This window comes from Dufourea novaeangliae, unplaced genomic scaffold (assembly GCF_001272555.1).
Source record: "Dufourea novaeangliae isolate 0120121106 unplaced genomic scaffold, ASM127255v1 scaffold124, whole genome shotgun sequence".
Classification (NCBI taxonomy): Eukaryota; Metazoa; Arthropoda; class Insecta; order Hymenoptera; family Halictidae; genus Dufourea; species Dufourea novaeangliae.
In genome coordinates this window covers 3030316-3056485 of record NW_015374010.1, presented here as the reverse complement: position 1 = coordinate 3056485, position 26170 = coordinate 3030316, and the positions used below count along the sequence as shown (strand labels likewise).

General features: G+C 38.0%; 1 protein-coding gene and 1 non-coding gene across 2 annotated transcripts in view; one reads left to right on the top strand and one right to left on the bottom strand.

Moving 5' to 3' along the window:
* Positions 1 to 26170, top strand: part of LOC107188442 (ankyrin repeat domain-containing protein 6) — a 136436-nt gene that overhangs the window by 48943 nt on the left and 61323 nt on the right. Inside the window, exon 4 of the mRNA XM_015576737.1 lies at positions 12066 to 12167. Within this exon, the coding sequence (XP_015432223.1) occupies positions 12066 to 12167 (102 nt within the window). The remainder of the gene's footprint in view (positions 1 to 12065; positions 12168 to 26170) is intronic.
* Positions 1255 to 1327, bottom strand: Trnar-ucg. The gene has a single exon. It is a non-coding gene; the product is annotated as a tRNA-Arg (tRNA).

Genomic DNA, 26170 nt, shown 5'->3' with positions numbered 1-26170 from the left:
GGTCGTGAAAGCAACAAATTAACCGACGACACTATCGTAGGTCGATACCGAGGGTATGCGCAGTGAATTATAGAGTGTTCGCGCAACCTTTGCGGTGTCCGTTTCAAAAGAGTCGCGCGCGCGCACGCGTTCGATGCTCGCCTGCTACCTATGTCTGGCAAGAGAGCCTCGTTTCCACGTGCAACAAACGTAATTACCCAGTATGCGCTGGTAATTGCGCCCCGCTTCGCTTTATTGTACTTTCGGACGCCACGATTACATCGGTGCTAATCGGCCTGGATATTGTAACTAGCCAGGTTCCCCTGATCCTTTCAGCGAAATGAAATCTCTATTAGAAACAACTTATTTTAAATCGAAAATCATTCAGACTAAATTCTTCGTCTTTGTCCAATGAAGCGTTGAGGGTTAGAATTTATACAGTAGCAGAACGAATACTGTTTAGTACTGAATTAATACTGTATAATTACTCATAGCTTGATAAAATTAAAACAATCTTCTCATTTTGAATATTAGGAATACTGTTGAACTTATATAATATACTATGTATACTGTATATCTATCGTTATATAAATATACTATGTATTGTATGAGCAAAAGCATGAAGAGATAGCTGTTCCTTATACAAATTGCTAATTAAAAAGATCGTTATAAATAATTAAATGCACATTTTATATAGAAATTTTAATAGTTCTTGTTGTACAATTCCTATGTTGTGTTTCTACCGGTTCAATTAATATGAAAATATTCTATTAATTTGAGATCTGTTATATAAGAACCACACTTAGATCAGAATTATTATTACTTATATGTTCATATAATAGTTCGTAAAATTAAAATTTGTTAAATTCCTGCATAAACAATTTTACCACACAATTCATGGTAGTTTGTTCAAGTACTGAGTATTACATGTTCACTGAATAATCGCAACCAAACTTATCAGCGTTCCCACAGTCACTTTTCTTATCATCGTCGTATTTCCTATTCAAGAAAGGTATATAATCTACTTCAATAGAACCAGCAGATAATATTACATTACTCTATTAATCACAGTAGATACACTAGAGAAAAAAGTATCAACGAAATAATTAATTTACAGTCGAATAAACATTTAATGAAGATTTTCATTTTGTAATAATTGTGTGTAATAACGATATTGGATACTTGTATAGTTTTGTTCACTTTCATTTGTCATCAAACTGTTTACGATATTATTATTCTGTTACCATACGGGGAAAAGGACAAAAAAAATGCTTTCGACCGTGACAGGATTCGAACCTGCAGTCTTCGGATCCGAAGTCCGACGCCTTATCCGTTGGGCCACACGGTCTGTTAAGGGTAGCTACCCCAAACATAGAAACCCTTCGTAAACTCGGACTGTGAATACCTTTTAAAATTAGTTAATACATAATTATTTCCGTCAATTTTACCATACTCTGATTACATTTCCAATTATTAACATTATTTTAATTTATAATTAATAAAAATTTTAATTTATACAAAAATTATGTTATTCATAATACACACTGTAATTACATAGTTTCATTACTATTTAAAGGATTTCAGATAGTTCAGTACATTGCCCTAAAATAATTTAATATTACTGATGTTACTGACAATTTAAGAATTAAACGAATACTTTTTTATTTGATGAAATGAATTAATGAAGTCTGCAGTCCATTAAATCTCTTGGAAAGTTCTGTCGCCTTTGTGTCTTTCATTTCGCTTATGCTACAGTATGTTCACTTTCTTTTTTAATTTGCATATAATTGTCATTTTGTATGACCAACCTTCACCTTTTTGGTAATTTATCAATTCGTATTGAATAGAAATCTGTCTCTTAATGAAAACGTGGCTAGAAAAAACGACAGACATTTCTAGCATTTAACGATTATTAATAGACTGCGAATGTTTATAGAAATATAAGAAATATAAAAAATAAAAACCTTTCTAAACTTCATGAAACTCTAAACCACCTATTAATATTCATTCCACTACAATTCACTAAAAGTTGTCTTTAAATCATCAGCCTGTTAACATTTTACTTCATCAACAGATGATTGAGCTTTGTTAAACTGCATCTTATCAGTTCCCCCACTGAAGGCTCTCAAGCAAAATCGCCATCACCCTGTCTGTTTCGTTCCAGCTCGAGCGTGTAGCTTAATGAAAATAATGAGTGAGCGCCTAGACACGCGGCAATTATCGTTTAAAAGATTCGACGGCGACGCCTCGGGCGGCCTTGTGTGCAACGGCTGGATCGTACAGAGCGGGAAAAACAATTTTGCATGCAGATGTACGCGTTTTGATCGACGATAAATACGCGGACCCCGTGGCTCGCTTGCGAATTTCTTTCGGTTTCGCGACTCGTTCGCGCGCACGAATACGGCTAACAGGGATCCTCTCGCGAGATAAATCAAGGCCGAGCAATAAATTCAGAAGAACCACGGACGGTTTTATCCGTCGGTAAATATACTGATACAGGGATGATTTAACAGTTCCCGACTCGGTGTGCAGCTTGTTAGTTAGACAAATGTTACGCTGTCGTTTCGTGTCTTTCTTCTTCGTTCATTCGGCGAGGTTTTGCGATACCTCGGCTTTATTCGGAGGATAAAAGACTCCTGGGGCCATCAGTTTTATTTGGACGAATGCTCACTTGGCGGAATTTAGCTGCGTGCGAAACATTTTCACGCGATGTTTCGTGTGGCTGGAAGGGTTGTAGGCGTGATCGTATAATGGTGATAATGTAACCTTAGTATAGAGGGAATTGTGGGAATAAAGAGTTAGAGGATACTGTTGAACGCTGATCATTTGGATTTCTGAATGTCTCGATTACTTGTACTTCGTACAAATTTCTCATTAAGAGAATATAAGACATAGCTGAAATGAAACACAATTATTTCTTAGTAATTTAATTTTGGGAATGTGTAGTGATCGTACGTATATGAAACTACAGTTGGAAAGAAAGTCGCAATCACACATAGCTGAAATGAAACGAAATTATTCCCCATGTTGGTTAGAACGTGCTCAGAGGATCGCATACCAACGTGGTATCCCACTATTGTCCAAAAGGCAATTAGCATGCCTCGGCTGACTCTTCTGGAAAGAGGGGTGAATACATTAAACACTCCTCCGGATACTCGTCGATCGTGCGTGGGAGAACGTATTTCTGTGAACGTCCACCACGCGTACGTACAACATATTTATTTCATAGAAATTTCTATCTTAAAGACTGCACGTACGTGCATTGATGACATCTTCATTCCCCCGCATTAATGATCGAAAGAAAATTTTGTTTCGTTCTCACGCGAAAAATACTATGAAATTCATTAATGTCTTGTTACGATTTAACGATACATATTTAAGTGAACATATATTAAAGATACGTGTTTAATTAATTGCTAGGGATATGCTTGTCGAAAAAGAAATTGGTACAAAACGTAGTAAATGGTTGAATAATTCGTATGGAACAAAGTGGTTATAAAAATCATTTATTAATACTAATGGAAAAGATTGGTGTAGGAGACAAAAAATAATTGATTAATTATTATGGACACAAATTAGTATATTATCTTCACAATTGATATGATTGTCGATTAATTCTTGTGGAACAACATTGGTACATCAAAATATTTATCTGTTTAATTGATTTAGTCCATAGATGCGTACAGGGTGTTTTGTTTACCTTGAAAGTAATATTATTAGAGAATAATGTTAGTAATATTACAACATAACATTTACATCAATGCATATACATATGTATTGTAACTGGAGAAAAATATGAAAATCAGAAAAGATCAGAAAGAGTCTGCATGTCAAATCATAGACATCTGATTCAAACAATTTCGAAACTGTTGAAAACTACTGCATATTCGCGATATTTGAACTGTGAGCAACTATAAATTTGAAGGATCTACAGTCAATACTTTTTTCCACCTTACCACCAAATGACCAAAATCTAAGCCACGCCTCCACCGAATTTCCCAATACCGATCAACAGTCGAACTATTACTAATTTTACTCATCGAAAGAGAAACTAAAATATACATACACTTTTAATCAATTTCCTACATCTCACATTTCCCCCCTCTTTTCCCACAACGTTCATGTCTCGAGTCCTCCAAGAAACGAAAGATCGATCACTGGACCAGAAGTCTAATCTATTCTCAGACCCAATAGGAATGGGGGGTTGAAAAGTCATCACGGGGCCCCGGTAAGTAAGCGGTAGAAGCTGAACCGTTCCGCTCGGTTAGAGAGATTTATCGCGTTGGGGTTAATCGCGGTCGATTCTAGCCCCCCCCCCCTACTCTGTTACAAAGCGCGAATAAATCACAAAGAGCGGATGCGTCGCGCGGAAACACTTGTTCCCTCGAAACGACCGCGAGACAATGGTCCGCTTTCACCCGGGTCCCAATCGGGGCCTTGGATATCGGTAACCGTCCTACCGTCTCCTATACTCGCGGGGGCCTTTCTGGTCGCGTTATGCCCACCAGTCGTTAGTTAACGCCATAAATGGGAACGGTGGCCAGGCTACGCGAAAGTTCATGATGCACGTTGGTTACGTCAATTACGCAGGGTTTAGTCCGGTACTAGGCTTCCATCACGTGAAACGTTTGAAAATGGCGCGCACTCGAGCTAGCTAGCGCGACCCTACGCGGACGTTTCGACATCCTTTAAGTCGGACGAGCCGCACGAAGGAATCTAAATTAACTTGGGCTCTTTGTTGGAACGGTGAATGGTTCGTATAGCTTATTTTATAGACGAACGATAGGTATCGTATATAGGTATGTATAGTAAAAAAAATCTTATTTTGTACGTCAAACCCCATTTTCTAGCCGACAGGTAAAAATTAATAATAAATTATAATACACACATACAAAAAGTCATCATAATTAAAACAATAGCAATAGCCAGAAAAGTATTACAGCAATAAGAGGAGAACATATGACTTGATGAAGAACCCGTCATATGATCATCAAACCACAAATGTGTGACTAAGAAAGAGTAATAATAATAGTATACTGTCTGTCGTATTTTACTTTAAAAGTGTACGAAAGAAACAAGATATTCCACGAGACGCACAAAAGCTTGATTTTCCGTGAAAGAAGAAATAATCCTGAACTGGTTTATTAACAAATTTCTTATGAAACTGATCGAAACACGGAAGGGACTAACACGAGGTGTACACTGTACATGAATCATGCAAGCAGCCTACAGTTAGTTGATTGACAGGAGTCTGTAATGGCTCTTGTGTTTTTTCGCATAATTCCTGGGGAATGTTAGCTTTTTTCACTGTAAAAGAGAAATGTCTTCCTGTTGGTTTCATGAATCAGTCACAGACCATTGCTTCCTACCGGGGAATCCTCTGACCAGTAAGCAAACCCAAGTAGGCGAAGCTCTTTTCTACCCTGGAGGTAACGATCGGTACCGTAATGTCAAAATAGATTTACCGAATGGACAGCAATAGACTGTCGACTGGTAACTATACCTCGTTTTACCGGTTAGTTGGGTATTATTATGATTTTTATGATCCAATTTAGTTCACTCAAGATGCTGTAAAAAGCCAGGATAGGTTTCCGTAGGAAAAATGTTTCTACGGAACCGGGAACTAACGTTTGACTGAATTGTTAAACGTTACAAACAAAAAGTAGGTAGCCATTAGGAATGAGGTTGACTTAAAAATTCTTACATTTTCAATATATGTAGCTTTCAAAACAAGAGCTTTTCTTTAAAATTCGATTAAATAGATGAAATCGAAAGTCAGGGTTAGGAATTTTGAGGAATAGATATGTTGTAAAAATAGTAAACATTTGGAATAATGTATCAGAAACAGTTTATATTAAAAATATGAAAATGTCACATGGAAGTCTCTGACTCATTGTATTTTACATATCAGTGTATATCATAAATACATGAAATCTACGGTGTATTTGTTATATAATTTAGATATATTGCGAATGCTTAATTATAAATCATCTTATATTCTGACTAATTCCTAGTAACCTTCGTTGACGTCTATTTCACAGCTGACATTGGAAATTAATCCTGTCTACTAGACTTGACGTACATACCAAGGTTACTACTTAATTACGCTGTACGTCTTGTAGCTTGGCGTGAACGCTTATCGATAAATATAATCCTTATGCGACAGTCGATAAGCGAAAGGAGTATTTATCGGTGTATACCGGTCACCGTCGCTTTCCATCCTCGAAATTTTTAGCAATTAACAGTGAAGGGAGAAACTTAGTCCGACGCTTGCCTAATCCCCTTCGGATTATGCGTGTCCGGTCTGCAGCTGACACGGGACAGTACCTGCGAAAAGGAAGAGACAAGGTGCGAGCCCCTTATTGGCTGGCTCCGCACGCTTTGCTTACTTCCTGCAGAAAGGACCCGTTAACTTGGCTAACGATGAATCATTACTGGTGAGAATACACGTTAAACGCGACAGAAATTACAATGGAAGTAAGAAAACTTGTATTAGTTTACAGAACGTTAACAGAAGCTTTACAAAAACGTTCTTCTTATAACCGAAATTCCATACCCTCACAATTGCCAATACACTCTCTGCAAATGGTCACTGTTTTCACTCTATATCACTAACAATACAAATCACTGAAGCTAACGTAGAGAAAGTAGAGGATATTCTCTATGAAAAAAAGGCACTCTCTACGAAATCACAGTTTCCGTATAAGTAGGCCGAGGAAATAAAATTGTTTCACAGTCTTATTACAATCTTGGCACAGTAATTAGATTTGAGGAGTTAATTAACAAACAGTGTATCCTCGAGCAGTCTCAAGACGAAGGCACGATGGAGGTACTTTGACACTCGCATTAACACGATTTTCGTTCGCGCAGCGTGTTCCCTCTGTTGTTACCGTGCTCGGTTGTTACTCGGGCTAACGTCGCGTGAAATCGACGTCTTCGTGTAACCATTCTGAACCTTCGCAACGGGACTTAAGGCGTTCACGGTATTCTAACACTCAAAAAACCAGGCGAGAAGAAACCTCTCTGGTTTCTTACAAACATCGTCTATTAATAACTTTAAACACGTTCACTGAAATGATTTTTCAAAAAAATAAGGAACCTCTTGTTTTTACTACATAATGGAATAATATGTAATGTAAGGTATAAAGTACGCTGTGTATATTGAATGACTCAGAGCGAGTTAGCGAGATTTATGTGTTTCTGTGCATGATAGTAACTGAACAGTGACTTTTATAATCAATATTTAGTAGTGATTTTTATAATTATACATGTATAGCATGGTTTCAAGAGAGCTTTAACGTGATTATAGCAAATTTTTTGTCAACTCTTTTTTTTCATAATTTTTCAAGGTCACCTTCAATTTATTGCAAATACATCTATAATTTTTTTACGCCTAACATATGTTATGTTACGATACTTACCGAATTCGTCTTGAAATCCTCTATCAGATATGCGTAAAAAAATAACTCCTAACTCTGAAACTTTGAAGGTTTTTGTTCTTAATGTTTGTATCACCAAATACTAACAACAATTAAAAACTTATGTTGATCATAAGATAAAATTTTATAGATGATATTATAGTGTGTTTGATTATTCCACTACTTTCATGCTTCTACAATATTAAACTTCGTAAACTTTAAACTCAGTTTTCTCAGTTTAAAAACTAGTGGACATAGAACACTTAAGAACTAGAGCGACTATTTTTCAAGTTTCATACTTAAATAATTAGTTTGTTGTCCACTGACAACTGCGGAAGTATAGTGTACGGAGACTTTTTTTGCACACCATACACCCGCAGTGATGAAATGATTTTTGTACACGTGTGTGTGTTTTCCGTGTACGGTTAAATGAACTCCAGGAAGCCAGAAAGTAACCGGAATTCTTCGAGTTACATACTCCGCTAACCGTGGGTCTGGTCCACGGAGACCGCAAGCCCGACCGCGGCTCTAATTAATACTCATTCGGCCTCTCTCTCCCGGGGTATTCATTCCCGTAATGACAGTGGTGAAACAAAAGTCGAGTTCGCGCTCCCCGTTCATTTTATTAGTGCCGGGGGCTGGTTAGGCTGGGGATTGTACGTAGAGCGTCGAAATGACGTCCGTTATAGAAATATATTGTATATTATGTAGAATTCACATGCCAAGAACGTGCGTCACTGACAACGTACGGTGAAGTGGTCATTAAATTTTTCATCGAGCATACAGGGTGTCTCAGCTAACTCGATCACCTCGAATAATGACTTAGTGGTGCACTTTATGAAAATTTTGAGCCGTGGAACTTAAATGGCACATCAAGGGGCACATTTTACAAGGTACGTGCTTTTTTTGTGGGTGGAGGCATTTCGTAGATTTCAAGGTCACCTTGATTTCTTTTAACGTAATGACCTATTTTTTGTACCAAAGATCGATAAAGTATGAAATTCTAAGTAAAAATTAGTCGCTATAACGATCGCCGAGAGTTTACTGTCTGACAGAACTCTCGCAATCGTATCCACTAGACTTTCGTGTGTAGTGACTAGAGATTCGTCCGTGCCCGTCTGTTCTGCAGTTTGTTTTGAACGAAATATGACGTGAGATAGTGATTATGGACGTGGAAAAACTGCCTGCTCTTGTTATTGGGTACAATATTATAAAATGAAGGAAAGAGAAACGCAGACATTATTCTTGCCGGACATTATGTTTCTCGCAGGAATACGAAATTGTTTTGTTCTTGGCGAGCGATTGTCGGATAAAATATTATTGACTGTCGCTAGTTGCTCTCGAGAGTACTTCTCGCGAGTGGATCGTTCAACTGTATGTCAACTGTCCGTGTGTTTGTTGTATGTCGTGACAGTACTCTCGAGCACAACTCGCGCGAGAAACTCTCAAATGGACGGCTGTCTTTACATCGTCCAGCCGCGGGCAGAGGCTTCGACGGTGCTTAGACACTGCGCTGTGATCACCGACGACGCAGTTAACCGTGCGTCGGTTGAACATGCGGGTAAAAACGGGGCCCCGCGAATCGTTACGGACAATAATTCTGATCCGTTCACGGTAACGTCGTCGTTAGACGGCTCGTCGCTGTACATGTCGGTTTATTGCTGGATCGCCGCGGTGCTCTTAACGCGCCGTGAAGCATCTTCATTTAATACTTATTGTAACGTCTCAGACGCATTCTCTATGAGGTTCTGTCGGCGACGAACGCGAACTGTTTACGGAGATCAGGTCTGGATTTAAATTTCTTGTGGCCCAGGGCTATTAAACCTTCGGGGACCCCCTTGGTTGAAAAGCGTTAGGGGAAGGGGGGGGGGTTTAAAAATTGAAATATATTCTAAGTAAAATTAAATATCAGTTTATCCTAACGAACGCTTGATTATAACGAACAATGCTTTGTTATATTTTAAATCTTAATCCGATTGTTTTCTACATTTAGTACAATTTTTAATTATTTCAAAAGGGAAACAGAAAACAAAATTTCATTCGATTATTTTTTGACATAAACGGCAGGCTTAGATCGGGGCCCCGATTAAATACTATCCTACATAATTAATGCAACCAAGAAACTATTTCACTTTTATACTTATACGTTACAAAGAAATTGAAAATAAAATAAATCATGTACTATTCAAACATATTTTAGCCAGTTCCGAGGAAACTTCGCGATTTTTTTTGTCGTTAAAGAGAAAGAGAGAGAGAGAGAGTTATAAATGGAGAGAGACAGAATGAGCACCCATCACTCAGAGGCAATTTGAATGATTCATGAGCGCGTGAGTAGAAAAAAAGAACGGTTTTCCATTTACAGCGATAGATCCGCGATTTTCATGTAGGGACTTGTCAATGATTCCTCGCAGCCCCGTTGTAAATCTGTACTGGACACGGCCGAAGGGGAGCGAAGTTTCGCCCGCAGGGATACCTTCATGATTTATGGAAGATGCGTCGAGGTACCTACCGCGTCGGAATTATTGCTAGGGCTCTGATACGTCTTCGTCGCAGTTGTCGTACTGATTGTAAGACGGTAGTATCTCGCCACGTCAAATAGTCTCGCTGGTCATTTGTCGGTTTGTGATCCGGTTGATACGCCGATCCACGAGTCATTCGAGATTTTCATACACGCTAACGGATTCGTTCGAGCGGAAATACAGAATGGGTACACACGAAATAGCTAATCACAGATTTTCTAACAATTTACTTTGTTCATGGAATATAATTTACCGCTTCAGTGTAGGCAAGAACTTTTCAGTTCAATGCATCATAATCTATTACATCAGTCAGGATTTATATTAGTGTAAACTGTAATTCTTAAAATTGACAAAAATAGGAATTATATGCTTCACTCATATCGTAGAAATGAAATTTTTACTTGACGAATTATAGATACATAAAATATTGTATAAAATATTTTAAACGAGCCGTGTTGTAGTTTGAACATTTATTTTCTGAGTGTAATCGGTCTATTTTACAATACTACAATATTATCAATACTAAAAATTTTGTAAATATCATCTTCTATTTGGCAGGAGTGTATCAGTTAGTTGTGTGAACTTGCTGGACACCGGTGACCTAATCGCAGATAACGTGTTGAGAATAATTTCGGAAGTAGAAGAAAAAATTGTTTCGTATAGGCCGAGGCGGAGTTTCACGCCTACGTTGAAATTGAGACTATAAAAGACTGGCGGCGCTTTTTCTTTTATTTTCATCTCAACGGTATAAACTCACCGAAGAACACCAAGCGTTGTGGGACAGCCGTAGACGATTTATGCGTGACAGTTTCCTCGGGTCCAGGCCGCTTGCCCGCGGGTTACTTAAGAATTTCTCTATCTTTATCGGACCTTTTCTCGAAAAAAAACACGATTCTACCGAACACTTCGAGTCATCGACAGAGATAACGTGGTTCCTTCGCTATGGGATTGCTTAATTTGTAGCCATAAGAAAAGTTGATACGGATTTTGTGACTCTGTTACCTTCTGATGAGATTGAAACGCCTACGTTGAGCACTCTACTGCTTTGTTCCTTTTTATGTCCTTTCTTAAGATAATGTGATTTTGTGCCAAGTTAACCGGAATGTTGGCCCACTGTAATGGTGAGAAGGATTTTATGTCATTTATTGTGTGATCTAAACCTTCTTTAACCCCCATTAAGTCCCAAGCAGTGAAACAAGTAGATTTTGGCGGTAAACTGTTGGCTGAAGAATGTGAAAAGGAAAGGAGAGGGAGAGGGAGCGTTTCGTCCTGGGCCTGCTAGTGGACTCGTCAGTAAGGCTTTCTAGCAGACCCTGCCCTAGACGCGGGGATATACGATGGTCGGTTAAGGACGTATATATACGAACGAGGAAGGCTTCAGGTAGTTGCGGGAAACGTGTCACAACTCGGTAGACCTCTGATGGCGAATGTAGGAAGTAGTGCCGCCACAAGATTTTTACGCATATAATTATTTGTTACTTATAAAAGTCTATAAAAAGAATATAAATGCTATAACAACAAATTGTGGGTCTAAAAAAGTTTACGAAAATTTGGGCAATAATGTATTGAAAAACGTAAATAAAATAATTTATATATTAGTTTGCCGACATATGAAAAATGCATTATAATACTAGATACCATATTATAGTAAGCAGAGTATTTGTTCAGAGATATCTTACTTTGTAATGCAGAATGTATTTACTTTTTACTGTGTCAGCTCACACGTGTAATTCCATCGTTTGTAAGAACAATTTTAGTAGGAATTCTGTAGTGGGTATAAAGAAAAACATTTTTAGTAAAAACTGGACACGTTAGATTGCTAGGTTACACATGTTTAATAGGAATTGTCGTGTTTTACACGGTAGATTAGTATTGGCAATATTTATAAGTGAAAGGAAGCAGGTTAAATGTTTTTCATGGTTTAGAAAGCTGCTAGAATTTTTAACAGTTCTTCTCGAATATATTCATCATAGAGATCAACACATATTAAATGTCATGTGAGAACGTTTCTTTAGAAATATCGTACATAATATTAGTAATATTTGTTTTTAATACTACAGCAAATTCAATTATATCGAATAATAAAATTGCAATAGATTAAATTTAACGACATCCATATCTAATACTATTTTTATTATTGCTGTTTCAGACTGGAGCCACAGCTTTGCAAAAGGCAGCATCAGAAGGCCATCTGGAGGTAGTCGAATTGTTGTTGAAACACGATGCAAACGTCGCACGACAGGATACCGTGGTGAGTTACATATTGATTTCTATTCTAGTAAATTACTTCTTATTATCATTCGACATCCATCAAGTGACATTAACATACCGCCCCATCATGTAACATTAATATCGTTAAACGCCTCAATATTACAGACATTTATTTACGTTACATTACGAAATGTTGTCCTGTGTGATGTAAACTTCACGGATTCTCCAAATCCTTAGATATTAATAAGTTGAAAATTTGTGTTATTAATAGCTTCTGTCGCATACAAGAGTAGGATTTATGGATATACATTTCTAGAAAAAATTATAATAGTCGTCCAAGCATCAAAATTGCACTGATACCAGTGCTGGTATGCTACGTTGACCGGAATGGCTGTATTTTTCATGGACGATGCGATCTAAAAGACACTCGCCGTGTCGGAACCGCTGGACGTTCGCCGCGGAAAAGCACACCTAGCACGCCAGAAACGCATAAACCCGTTTTTCTTCTCGCGGCGGGGGCAACTTTTACGCGGGGATATACTTATGTGCATTGATACGCGTATCTTCGTAATAAGAGCCCTGCGGCACGCAGCACGCGGTCCACGGGGAAAAAGTTGGAAGAGTGGGGGGTAGAAGAAGAAGAAGGGGCAGGAGAAATCGCTACCAGGAACGGGGCGAAGCCATGGCAATAATTTCGCGTTCTTTTATAAGAAATAATTTACTGGAATTTTTGCGGGGTCGCCCATTGGCACCGGTCCTTTATCACTTTCTCAATGCTGATCCCTCAGGAAGGGGGAGACTTGGATTTCATTCGTTTTGCGCGCCGCGTGGCGCTTACGTCGTTTCGTAATACTTGTGTGGTTCTTAACGAGAACACGGCACACGATATAAATCTGCGACTGTTTGACTTGATAGATGCGAATGTGGACGATGAATAAAACCGACTGAGACTACTACGACTGGCTATAAATCGAGCGAAGTAAATTGGGAAATCAAAGGACTTTACGTATTGTGTGCTTTTCGTGAGACCCTTCGATCGTGGTGTCGATATAATAGTCGAAGTAAATACTGGATTGTTAAAGGAGATTGTAGAAAAAAAGATATACAGGGTGGACCACTAAACGTGATCAGCTTAGATTATTCTACTGGTAGCTGTTCGTTCGAAAATTTTGTCGCGTGTTCAACACCATTTTGAACATCGTTTTAAGTAAGGTAAATCATATTTTCTTAATGTTTCTTGAGTTTAGAAGAAAAAAACCTTATTTGTCATGATGCTTGCTGAATTCGTCTCAATATCCGCTAATAACTGGACGTCAAAAAATAGGGTTATCATGTTTTATAATTCAACGAATTTTTATTGCATAACAGAAGATATTTCACTTCGAATAAGTAAATGATTATTTACATATGATTAAATAGAATAATCTATAATATAATTCTTCTAATTATGCCTCACGGCATTCTTTAGAAAATGATCAAATTTGTTGATCAAAATGTTTGCCTGAAATAAGTTCATGAATAATAAAGTTCGATGAAGAAGAGATAAAAATCATGTTCGGTCTTCTAATTAGAAGACCATGCGAATAGATCCTAAGAAAGTTACAATACATTCAATGTTTATCGTATTGATCGAACTTGCATTCCTATTTCAAAAAGTATTCAATTAGAATTATTTAACTGTCCTGTGAATTGCAATATTTCGTTGGTCACGAATAAAATTCCCCAGAATATCGAATGAACGCGGTAATGAAAGCGGACAGTCAGATAAGAATTAGTTAGAAATTCGAACAACAGACAAATCTCACATCACTCGTCGCGACACTAATAGTCAATAAACTACCAAGATTCCCCTTCTAAAACCTAGCTTGATGTATGCGTAATGCAAATTTATCGAATATAAATAACCAACAGCCAAAGATCGTGAAACAGGTTACATCAATCTGATGATTTTTATCACTGAATAGGGAATCTTTATATAAATTTCCACCTTCACAACCTGTTTTATGAAATTCTGAACAAAAGAAGAATTTAATCCGATAATTCAGAAGCTTATTAGGCTGAAAATATTGGATCGATGGGAACTAAACGGCCGATCTCTTTCTGCAATGTTAACTACAATTCTGTATAATTTCCATAGACGGTTCGAAACATCTTTCACCTGAATACATTTTAATTCTACAAATTCAACTCTTAATTATCTTTAACCTTAACGTTTTGAAGCAACCATTTATATCCCATCAGTCTAATAAAATAATAAACTCCATTAATCTTCATTAAATTCCATGTTTCCAGAGTATTTACATATTCCGTAAGTATACATACATATACAAAATCCACAGGCTATATATCACGCTCGGTTAATAATGGGTCTTGGTACCACAATTAGACCCTGGTAAGCAACTATGTCAATCGGGGTCCATCCATAACCAACGACCACGCTCGTATATCGGATGCAGTGCGATAATTGTTAAAGAACGGACTGTATCCTTGTGTTCAATCAACGCTCGGGCTACGGGGTCTCGTTAATATCACATGCAAATGGAATGCAGAGCCTTTCTTCGGCTGGTTCCATGTGTAGTAAACGGTACACGGACTGCGCTGGATAAAGTTGCACTTTCATCGATAATTATCTTATCCGCGAGAACGACAACGACGCACAGTGGTCCATTTCACGAATCTAGATGGACAAAAATATTTAGGCTTGATGTAGGGAATATTTTTATTTTTTTCTGTCATAATTTCTAACTAATAACTAAAGGAAGATAACAATAATTTAGAAATGAAGGAAGATACAAAGGTTTGATAGAAATAATGTGCTAAAACTGATTAGAAATCTACTGTATATACAATATATGTGCTGAAGGGGAATTTTTCTCGCATAACGCATTATACGCGGGTCTACTATGTACTATCTAAAATTTGCAATTTGCATAAACGTCCGTAGTCTATTCATGACTGTCTGAGAAAGTCGATTTTTCTATTTTCGTCCAGCTTAGATTCGTAAAATGGACCACTGTACGACGTCACAACTCCAAAGGTCGGAGTATATAGTCCGATCGATATGGACGCTATAATTATGTCGTAAAATATTTAATGGCTGTCATTACCGATATTGAATCACCTTTACCCAGAATCGCGTTAAGGAACACATTCGACGATCGCTTTTCGTCTCCCTCCCCCTTTCAGGTAAACACCGCCATTTTGAGCGGTAATTTCCTGAGCTGACGCATATACATACACACGCGAAATAAATGACACGAGGATCACGGTAGGCGTGTACGTACGGGCTTACATCTTAATGAGGAACGGCGATTGATCTTGAAATCCGCCGCGATCCATTGGGATCAGCTGCGAAGCACAGCTGATGTTTTCTTAAGGTGCTTCGTGACAAATTCGAAAGACTAGATAATTAAATAAAATCCATACAGAGTGTTTATTAAAACGAAATACACACTCGAAAAATTTGAGACTAGGTCAATCTATGAAATGAATAAGAAAAAGCTTGTCAAAAATTCAGTTTCTCACACAGCTCTTAGGGCAGTCTACGAATTCTTACCGGAAGTATAATCGTTTCTTTTCACAAAAACTAGAACTGTTAACCAAAATCTAGGTACTGAAAGTATAAATCCTGAGCTTTTTGATAATGAATTAAATCTTGTACCATAATATTTCACAATAAAGTCCAGGATGTGTCGGTAGTTGGATGGTTATTGCAACTATGTTGAGGACTTGGCTACGTTGCTGAAGTAGGTTCATAGTCGCGAAATTCAAATAAATATAACAAATATTTTACTTATTTTGTGTTTTAGTGAATTCTAATTTTCTAAATTATAATGCACGAGAATATAATAAACTTTACATAGAACAATATTGAATATTGACTATACTCACGAATAAATTCAACCAATATCTAATCAACGGACGAAGATCCTCGACGTACCCACCATCGATTTGGAATCGATTAATCGTGGTGCGCGCGGAATGAAGCCTCTTCGATTGATTATTATCGCGCCTGTAATGATACCTGGTATCGGTCGAATCGTTTAATGAACATCGGACACGTACTTACGCTGGGAGGCGCGGCCGTAATGCATGGTATTAACTGGCTGAAAATGTTTATCCCCCCTCCCCGTTCCCTTAAGTTTCGCGGAATTCGAGGGAGTACGCGTGTTAAGACGAATCTGTTATTTCAAGAAGATAGTTGCCGTATAAAGAAACGGGAAATTTATTATTTTCTACGGGGGATCGCGCACGGGCTGAGGCTTCGGATTTTTTTCGAGAAGTCGCGTAAACCATCTACCCATGTAAGAACGAGCGTACAGACATTTCTGTGTGAATTCAAGACGTGGATCTTTAAATTTGGTTAAGGGAATTTTTATTTTAGAATTTAAATTAGTGGTCAAATTCGATCAGGGTAATTTAAATACTGTTTGTTTATGTTTCATATTATATATGTATATATAAATGAGAAATGTTTATAGAGTATTCAGTATTCAGGTAAAGAATTTCGAATAATGAGTAAAAGATAAAAACATTGCTCGCCATTTTTGATCGATTAAACGTAATTAATTCGAAAAAATTATTTATGATTAAACATTTCTGTTAATATTGTTATTATCATTTATTTTTTATTATTCTATTATACTTGAATACTTAATACTAATACTAGTTTCGTTAACAACAATGATTTATTAAAATAAAAAGGTCTATATTATTGTTTTCATTATAAGATTATTTTTTTGTGTTGGAAATTATATCCCACGTATTATGAAGCATCCTGTATTTAATTAACCACGCTATTTAATTAACATAGTGTAGGATAATAAGGAATAGAATTTTTGAAGAATGTAACTGTTCCTGAGTAAAATTTTTAGAAGTCCTGTTATAATACCTATGCAACGTAGATTCTTAAAATATTCTATAAATATTCTACAGAAATATTTCTATCTTGATTTATAAGGAATGCAAACGTATGCACAGTAGCTATTTCAATGGCATAAATAAAACACAGTAAACCATAAACTGCACCATGAAAAGATAACTCCATGAGAATGGAATTTCCAGTAAATTGAATGTTTAACTTATTCTGAAGAAAAACTGCAGCATACTAACCCTTTCTAAATTTCTACATGTATTTTCAAGTCATTTGACATAATAATATATAAAAGGTAGTTTCATCTCTATACAGTGCTCACTGACAAGTTAATATATAACTTACTTGGTTGAATCAATCTTGAGTTTTATTCATTACTTAATAGACGAAATGTTTAGAACAACTTTGTACTTTAATGGCTCAGTATACAGGGTGCTTCATTTAACTTAACCACATACAAATATTTTCAAGAAGCAGATTTACCTCTATAAGCGTTCGTCCTTGTGAGGCCAGGCACTTTAGCGCCAGGCTCGCGGCCTAGGAGGGGGATACCTACAAAAATTTAAGTCATGTGTCCATCTACCCAGTACCAAACAATGTATACAAGTCCAAAATTTCTCAAACAATAAAAATTAATTTAAGTTATACAGGGTTAATATTCAAAAAGGACGGGGAAATACAATCAATGTAGCGCAGCATCGACTCGAGCGAAAGACTAAACCCAAAGTCTTCATAAAATCGAGAGAAAGGTCTTTTACCGATACACGTCTCTCGAGACATTCCTACAAGAAATTTCTTCATCCTGACTGTGCGCGCGCGGCACGGACTTAACAAGATTCAAGCGCAGAATCCCGCGCGTCAAGAGTCTTCAACCCCCTTCCCCTTGTCCTGAGTCTCGTCGCAATACGTATTCGATGTTATCCGTTGGACTGACGGCACGATATCTCGCGGCATCCGGCGCATTCACGGCAGCCGAGATGCAAATGTCAAAAGGTTCAAAAAAAAAAAAAAAAGAAAAAGAAGGAAGGAACGTCGTCACGGCGAATGTTGGCGGGCTATCGAAGCTCGTGAATCGATTCTCGATAACGGAAAGAAAGAAACGCCGGTAATGCGCTACCACGAACCGTGGCTCTGTCTCTGTCTTTCTCTGTTCGTCGATGCAGGATATGCATTCTTCGAGTCTCGAAGGCGTCTCGATGTCGCGGCGGGTTTTGTCCCGCGAGCCCCGATCCAACGGGCTCCTTGAAATTTCGATTGTGTTCTTTTTTCGAAACCCCAGACCCAATGCATACGTCCCCGATCGACGCGCACGTGACCAACGATGGGTCTTCGCGTCGTCTGAGAATGCTCCCAGTCGAAAATTGAAATTTAAGGAATTTTTAAAGTATGTAGATTTAATTGCTTATTTATTGAATAGAAAAACTGTTTGCTTGTGATTTAGGGTAAAATACCCATTCACTGCCACCTATGGAATTACTGTTATCCTGGACTGTTTTACTAAAAGTAACAAATAAACGTTGTGAAGGTATATATGAAGAAAATTCTGCATGCAACTAAAACTGTAATTCATACGATAAATGATCACAAAATTTTTAGTTGATTGGAAGAGTAACAACAACGACTTCCTTACTAGCGAAAGGGAAAATAAGGTACAACAGAAGAAACTATAATTGTAATATTTGAGCTGGTAACATAATGAAATGTAATGTTTTAGGTAATTTAAATATCATAGAAATTAATGTCGATCATAATTGAACGATTCGTTAAGCTTTTTATTTTAATATTTGGGTGATAGTCAATGGTATGCAGCTTCCATGGTAACTCACTGAAATCCTAGGCTGCCTACTTGTACGCTGATTTTTTGTTTCCGATAAAAAATAAAAAGAATCTGACGACTCGCGAAGATTCGAGCGCGAGATTATGCATCGTTGAAATGCACCAAACCGTTCAACAGTCCCTCCCGAGGGATTTACATAATTTTTGTTCAGTTCCGCGTGCGTCGATCGATTATTTTCGCTGCATTCTCTCTTAACGGTGATTACGATCTAGCCCCGAACGGTACCCAGCCTCGATAATTGCTTCATTTGGGTATTTTTAACTGCGTCGCTCAGGGTTACTCTTGAGTCTGAGAAGAGTGGAAGCCAAAGATGATTTGATTATATACAAGGGCGATCATTGTAATTAGGTCGAGCGGGAAATTCAATTTAAGGTAAAACAAAAGAATGTGTTGCAAGTAGTATTCGCCTTTATTTTAGGGCCCCCTTATTACTTTACATTAGCACAAGTATCACCTGTCAAGCTTTAATATAATGAAACAATATTTATTTCAAACCTTCAACAATTTCGTAATACTTCATTCCTGGACAGTGAATCTTTATACAAAATAACGTTTTCTAGAGTAATTGATACAGACACCAGCAAATGTAGGCATTTCTTTCTTCTCTTAAGTATCTTATAGGAAGATAATAGACTTCTCTGTAAAATAGAGAACTCATTTCATTTAATGAAAATTTTGTGTTTCATTGTATTTCACAGAGCCATATCCACTATAATTGCATTAAATTTACAGTCTATTGATTACATTTGCATAAAAATGTTCCAGTACTCACGAACGGTAGTGTATGCCGATGACATTTAAAACACATTAATCATCCAACCAATTAATACCTACTGAACAACTATTTATTGTACATAATAACTTCAGCAGTTTCCCCCGTAAGAATCACGAGGCATCGCGCGAATATAAATCGTAGAACGTTATTAACGCTCTTGAAACGCTTCGATACCCATATAATAAATACCCGATCCTATTCGCCGAAAGTTTATTGCGTTCACAAAAGTGATAAACTGCTTTCTAGCATACAAGAGAAAGTACTTAATACTGATCAGCGTATCTCGGTCATTAAAGCCACGCAGTGGGCTTAATGCAGTCGGTCGGGAATGGAAAAAGTGACTTGGAAATTGCTATTGGGACCGAAACAGGCGATAATTTCTTCTTATTGCTTAAAGACACAGAAATTTACGGGAATGCTCGGTTAGTGGACAGGGGACTTTTGTCACGAGCATCGTGGCGATTTCTTTCGCGAAGTTTTCTGGATAGAATTTTCTTGCCCAGACCCGCGTTACAGACCGCATTCCACCGTTCAAAACCGTCCACGGTGATCGTTACTTTGCGCGTGTAATTGAATATAATGGCGGTTTGCAACGTGACGTGTTAAGTTTCACGATTTTAGGGGCCGCCTTGCGCCGTAACCTGCATTGAAATGGAAATGGAAGCAACGAAATTATAATCATTATTGCGTTTTAATGCGAGCTAAAGGGGGTATCGTTTGCGCTTCATGGTGTACGGGGTGTGAGAAGCGAGCCGGGAATGGTATAAATGTTCATTATGACGGGAATAATGGTACACTTTGTATTTGTGTTACGTTTTATGCACCATGAAATTTTCGTAATAACAATTTCATTTGTGTACTGCTCGAAGTATTATGAAATATATTTCATCGAAATTGTGTAATTGTTTTGAACGATATTTTTAGCTGTTCGGTGTAGCAAAGACTCTTAGTTGGCGTCTTGAAGTATTATGGGGTGCACTTAGAATGTCTCGGGAGTAGACTGCAAATGTTTATGCAAATTCACAATTTTAGTGAGTAATTTATAAACATGAAAATGAAATTATTTATTTCCTATAAATTTCTATTTCGACAAGAAAATTATAGTAAGTTAATTATTTATGCACATTATATTGTATTATGACACGTAAATCCAAAGAACATTAAAATATAGGCACTTGCAACTTTTGATAAAGTAAAGGAAAAACATATCGTATAATAATTGTTACAAAGAAAAAGTGTCTTTGCAAACAGAATGTTGGAATTTATCCCATTCTTTCGTAATCATACGAATTCTAATTATACCTATAGAAATCTCTTTATTTTGTCTGGATTGACATTCTGATTCAGATTCCGTTCTTTCTCTTGTTCGTAAAATAGTGTACCTTACAAAATCAACAGATTCTTATTTTTAAACACTTTTTCCATTGTGTTAAGTGTCCATTCACGCGATTCCACGATTCAGAAGGACGTGCTCTCGTGTCTGCGCAAACATCCACGGCAAACAGACATAAAAGAGCGTCGAACATTCTTACGGAACCACGCGTCCAAGACTCGAGAGCTCTTCAAATCCTCGAAGAGAGAAACCGAGTTCAAGGAGCGCAAGCTTTAGCTCGAGGGTGGACTTAAAGTGCTCGTGGTCCGCGTCAGTTGCGTTATTTACAGTCCGCCAGGAAGTTGCAATTTTCTTCAACCACTCGAGAATCGATACGAAAAGTCGTAAAAAATGGCGTGTACTATTTTCTTCGCGATTACGCCCAATTGCAATTTTTTCAAAATTTTGTTGACATATCATTTAGCAAATTAATCCTTCTAACTTCACAAGATAAAAACTCAAGTCACTTGGTCCGATTTTAAAACAGTTCATTCGTTTTAAATGTGCGAATACTATCGACTGACTGTAGGTACACTTGAACCACTTTCAAAACAAATACCTCACACGATCAATAAACAAGTTGGTTTAAAATCGTATTTCTCACAAAAACAGCAGACAGTTCGTCCTAATACATCATTATTTCCCCCCAATCTTTTTTTTCCTCGAGGTATATATCCCAACTAGAAATCCTTCTCCGTGTCTCCGTCTCGCGATGACTTAATTGACTCGGTTCGTCAAGGCTAATCCCCTCACGGGACACTGTACTGGCACGGAACGTTTTCATTTCCAAAGAGCCCGTGGAGAATGTGAAATGAAGTATCAGAAGACTAGAAACCGTACGGGCGAACCTTCTAGCAGGTGTCTGGATCGCTAAGAGCCCTCGACTGATCATCGTCGAACGATATCCTCGCGGTACTCTCTCGGCGACGACACTGTGTTCCCTTCGGCCGTTCTCCTATCGTCTCATTTGTCACATTTACAACGCTTTATGGGCCTTGGGATACGATCGACCGCGAAAGTCGATCGGTTCGTCCCGATCCCGACGGCCGGTTTCCATGTTCGCGACGGAATGATTTTCTTTATACGCGAACGCGCGCGCGTGATCCACTTTGCTTTTTGCCGTGGCTCGAACCGGAGCGTTCTCCAGGCACCACTTTATAACGACGCCGGTTCACAGGACTCGCGCGCGGCGGTGTCTAATTAAAAGGATCCGCCTCTGCGTTCAACCTTTTTCCATCTGAACCGCCGGAAAAGAGTCGTGAAAGTGTATGTACGGGGTTTGACGGACGAGATTGACACTCCAGTAGAATACATCACTGTTTCTTTCGTTTCGATTTCTACAACTACGTTCACTTGGTAATTGGGACATTAATGGAAACGTATGCGCGGAATAGAGTGGGTATGTGAAAGCTCTTCGTTGAACGGGAAAAACTCGACGAATATGTTTTGTCGGTTGTTTACTTGTATTTTACAATTATTTTTCTAATTTTTATGTATATAGGGTGGTAAAGGTCCGATACTTATAGGCCATATAGCACTCACCGAAAGGAGTAAAAAAATGTCTAGTCGACGTAAGTCCTAAAAGCAATCATTTCCCTGTAAAATCAACTTTTATTATTTATTACTGTTCCATATCCTAACTGGTTCTCTTCGCGACACATTGAATTTATACACATATTGAAAAATGTTCGAAAGGAAAATTGCTAAAAATAGTATTCGCTATGGTTTTAAAAACAAAACCTCCAAGAATTCATTTCTTTCAAGTTATTGGAATATCATTATAATTATGTGTATGGCGATGAAATGACAGTAACTTTAATATTGCAATATTGAGGGATAGTTTCACCCTCTCAAATTCTTTGGCAAACAAAAACGTGTTCAATATTTTTTTATTCTCTACAAATTAATGCCAGTTTGAACAAAGGAAAAGATATTTCTCTTTTCAGAATGTTCCCTTGTCAGAATCATCCCGCCACAATCCTCGACGCGTATTTCGCTTGGAATCGTATTTACGAACACACACGGAACGCGTCTCGAATCGTTTTAAAACGCGTTTCTGACTGCGTTCCGCTCGACCGTGCTCGAAATCGAATACCGAACGTAACCTGGCGAACGCAACGGCGATCGAGGGGGAAGATCTCGTGTCGGAAGGCGACACGTGGGTTACACGGGTGTAAAGTAAACCGTGTACGAAGACACGCGATCGTCCGTCACGACACCGTGGTTAACCGGGGAATCGCAAGCCTGAAGTTACTGGATGGTAAAAGTTTCCGACCGGGGCCAGACGGAGACGCAGTGTAAAGTGCTCTGAATTCACTTATACGCGACCGTAACTGCACAAGATCATTGATCGCGGCTACTCGGGCAAGAAAGCTCACGGGCGCACGGAAGACAAGGCGGCCATCGCGAAACGAAAAGCATCAGGTGTACACACGCGAGCAAACTCGGCTTCCACTAGGGGAAAAAGTGACGTAAGGAAAGGGCCTTCTACCACTTGGCATGGGGAATTATTGTAATTTATGCTAAATTAACAATCAAATGAGAGTAAACATTAAGATCAAAGTATGCAAACGTATCAGAAAAGAATCACACAATCAAGAAAAGAATCAATTCCTCCTCGTGATATGATTTAGTAACCGGCTCGATAAAAAAAAACGCCTTGAAAACCGGCAGTATATAAATGATCGTTCCACCGCTATTCCTCTCCGACGAAGAAAACGAAAAAAAAAAAACACTGCGGATCGAAAGAGATCGGTTATTGCGAAGGGATGTACGGCCTTCGGAATGGGGGCTGGAGAGCGTCGGGGACCTCGCGGAACGATAAGAAACACGATCTAAACGATGTGTAATCGTTAACTAATGCGAATCGAAACGGGCTCGATACCTTATAAATCGCGTATCCGCGACGGAACACGCGAGCCCGTACTGGTGTACGGGTCGTGGATTCTTTATTGATCGTCGCTTCGGTCCTGCCGTTGCTAGCTACCCCCCCATAAATTGCTTCTGTAAATAGGGTTCAGAGAAATTGTTGTATCTAGCGTGCACTTAATCGTTTCGCGTAGCGAAAGTGCAAGTCGCCGCCGCCGCTGTGGCACGATGTTGTTCGGTGTAACGTTTCGTTCCCTTAATCGGTATTCGGAACCCGATTCACGTGTAAGGAAATGGATGTATGGGAATGCGGCGCGCAAGTGCATCCCGTGGCCGCTTTCTATCTAAAGATTTGATTTTTCTCGGTTGTACGAGGCCTACCGACGATTCCATAGAAGCCTGCATTGCAATGTACACCAAGATTTAGTAGATCGTTGCATATGAAATGTCACTTTTAACTCTTTGAAGCACAGGATTTTATAATAAAAAAAATACCTAGTTGCACATACATCTTTTTGTATGAAATGTGTCAAAATATTATTCTACTTGAATTATGTTTTATTTTTAGTAATTCCACGATTTAAAGGTGGTATGAACAATGTCCCACTATGCGAGTTGGGTATAAAAAAAAGGTGGGACATTTTTCATACCACCGTGCCTCAAAGAGTTAAACAAAATTGTCAGTTTGCATTTCATCGCATAAAGTATCTTCCAATATGTAGTTCCACCATCGAAAAGCATGTCAGTAGTTGAAGGATATTAAAAAAATCGACATTTCATATGCAACGACTTAATATTACATTTAGCTTTGAATATAGACATATATGTTTTTAGAATTTATTTTTACAAAGCTTACTTTCCACGAAGCCATAATCAATTATATAATATTCACGAGGCAAACCGTTTAATACAATATATGAAAAACCAATACAATGTGGGACCAGCTACAGTAAGAAAAGAAGTTTTCTAACAATAAGTCTCCATGTAGATTAATTTTCAAGTCGATATAACAATGTCAAGCTGACAATTGGAAGCTTCGGAGGCATTACGTATCATTTTCGTGAAAATTGTGTTTCCTTAGTTAGTAATGGTTGTATGTGGTATTTTATCTAATTTACAGTGTGCAAAAAATACAAAGAGGATGAAGAACATAAATTCCAGAAATAAGTGTAGGAAGCATAACTTTTAATCTCAGTTCACTACAAACTTAATATTTATAACATAACACCTTCATCCTCCGAAGACTTCAATTATTTCTACCCCTACCAAAACAATAATTTACAAAATAATTAATACTGCAATTTATAATGTTTACGAGGTAACGTATCATTCGAAATCATTAACCCCCTACCCGCGTAACACGCGAACACAGGAATTGCAAAAAAAAAAAACAAGACAAGTCTTATTAATTGCTCATCCTGCAATAACGAACTCTATTGCGGCCCAGCTCGCATTCCGCCAGCCAATTAATTGATAACACGCGCGTATACAGTCGGAGAGAGGAAACGTCCGGTATACTTGACGTTATCGTTAAAACATACCCGTTACATTACGTAAATTACTTTGTGTCTTTACAGGAAACGATTTAATTATTCCGTAATCCGGATTTTACGCAGTCGCGGGAGCACCGAGGAAACGGTCCACGTCGTAATTTTCTGTAATTAAAATCCCGCGCTGAATGACAATTCGAATGTCAGAAGTCAGATATTCGTATCAATTCGATTTTAGAAAATTAGTCGACATGGGTATATCGTAAACGAAATCCCATTTCTCGCGGATCGACGTAGGTAATCGTCACGTGGAAATGGTCTTGAGAGGTGTTCCATTAAGGATGTAAATCTAGCCGTAAGGAACTCAAAACGATAGTTAGAGTCTTATTTTGTCTCTTTGCATAAAAAATCCACAGTCTAGTTAATATCTCTAGTTATTTTGTGGACTAAAAAATAGAATTTTTTTAAAACAAACAGTTTTTACAATTTCACAAGTAGAACTCTACTTATTTAATTAAGAAACCTGTTACTATTGCCCGAAACAATTTATTATTACTGGTAACTGGTAGCTTGTGACTTGTGAAAATTTCACAGATAATATTATTTCAATTATGCAAGAACACCCTGGTCACGCACATTTCACCAGCACCGTATACTTTACCGTATTGTACAAAATTATCTTAACACAATTATCCTTCAGATAACCATGCCACACGCTATTAATCATATACTACCGGGAAAAAAGAAACTACGAAAACAAACTGATCAGATTGCTTCGATACACACGTTACAGGTGAAATCATATAGTATCACAGCCAGAGCGTAAAA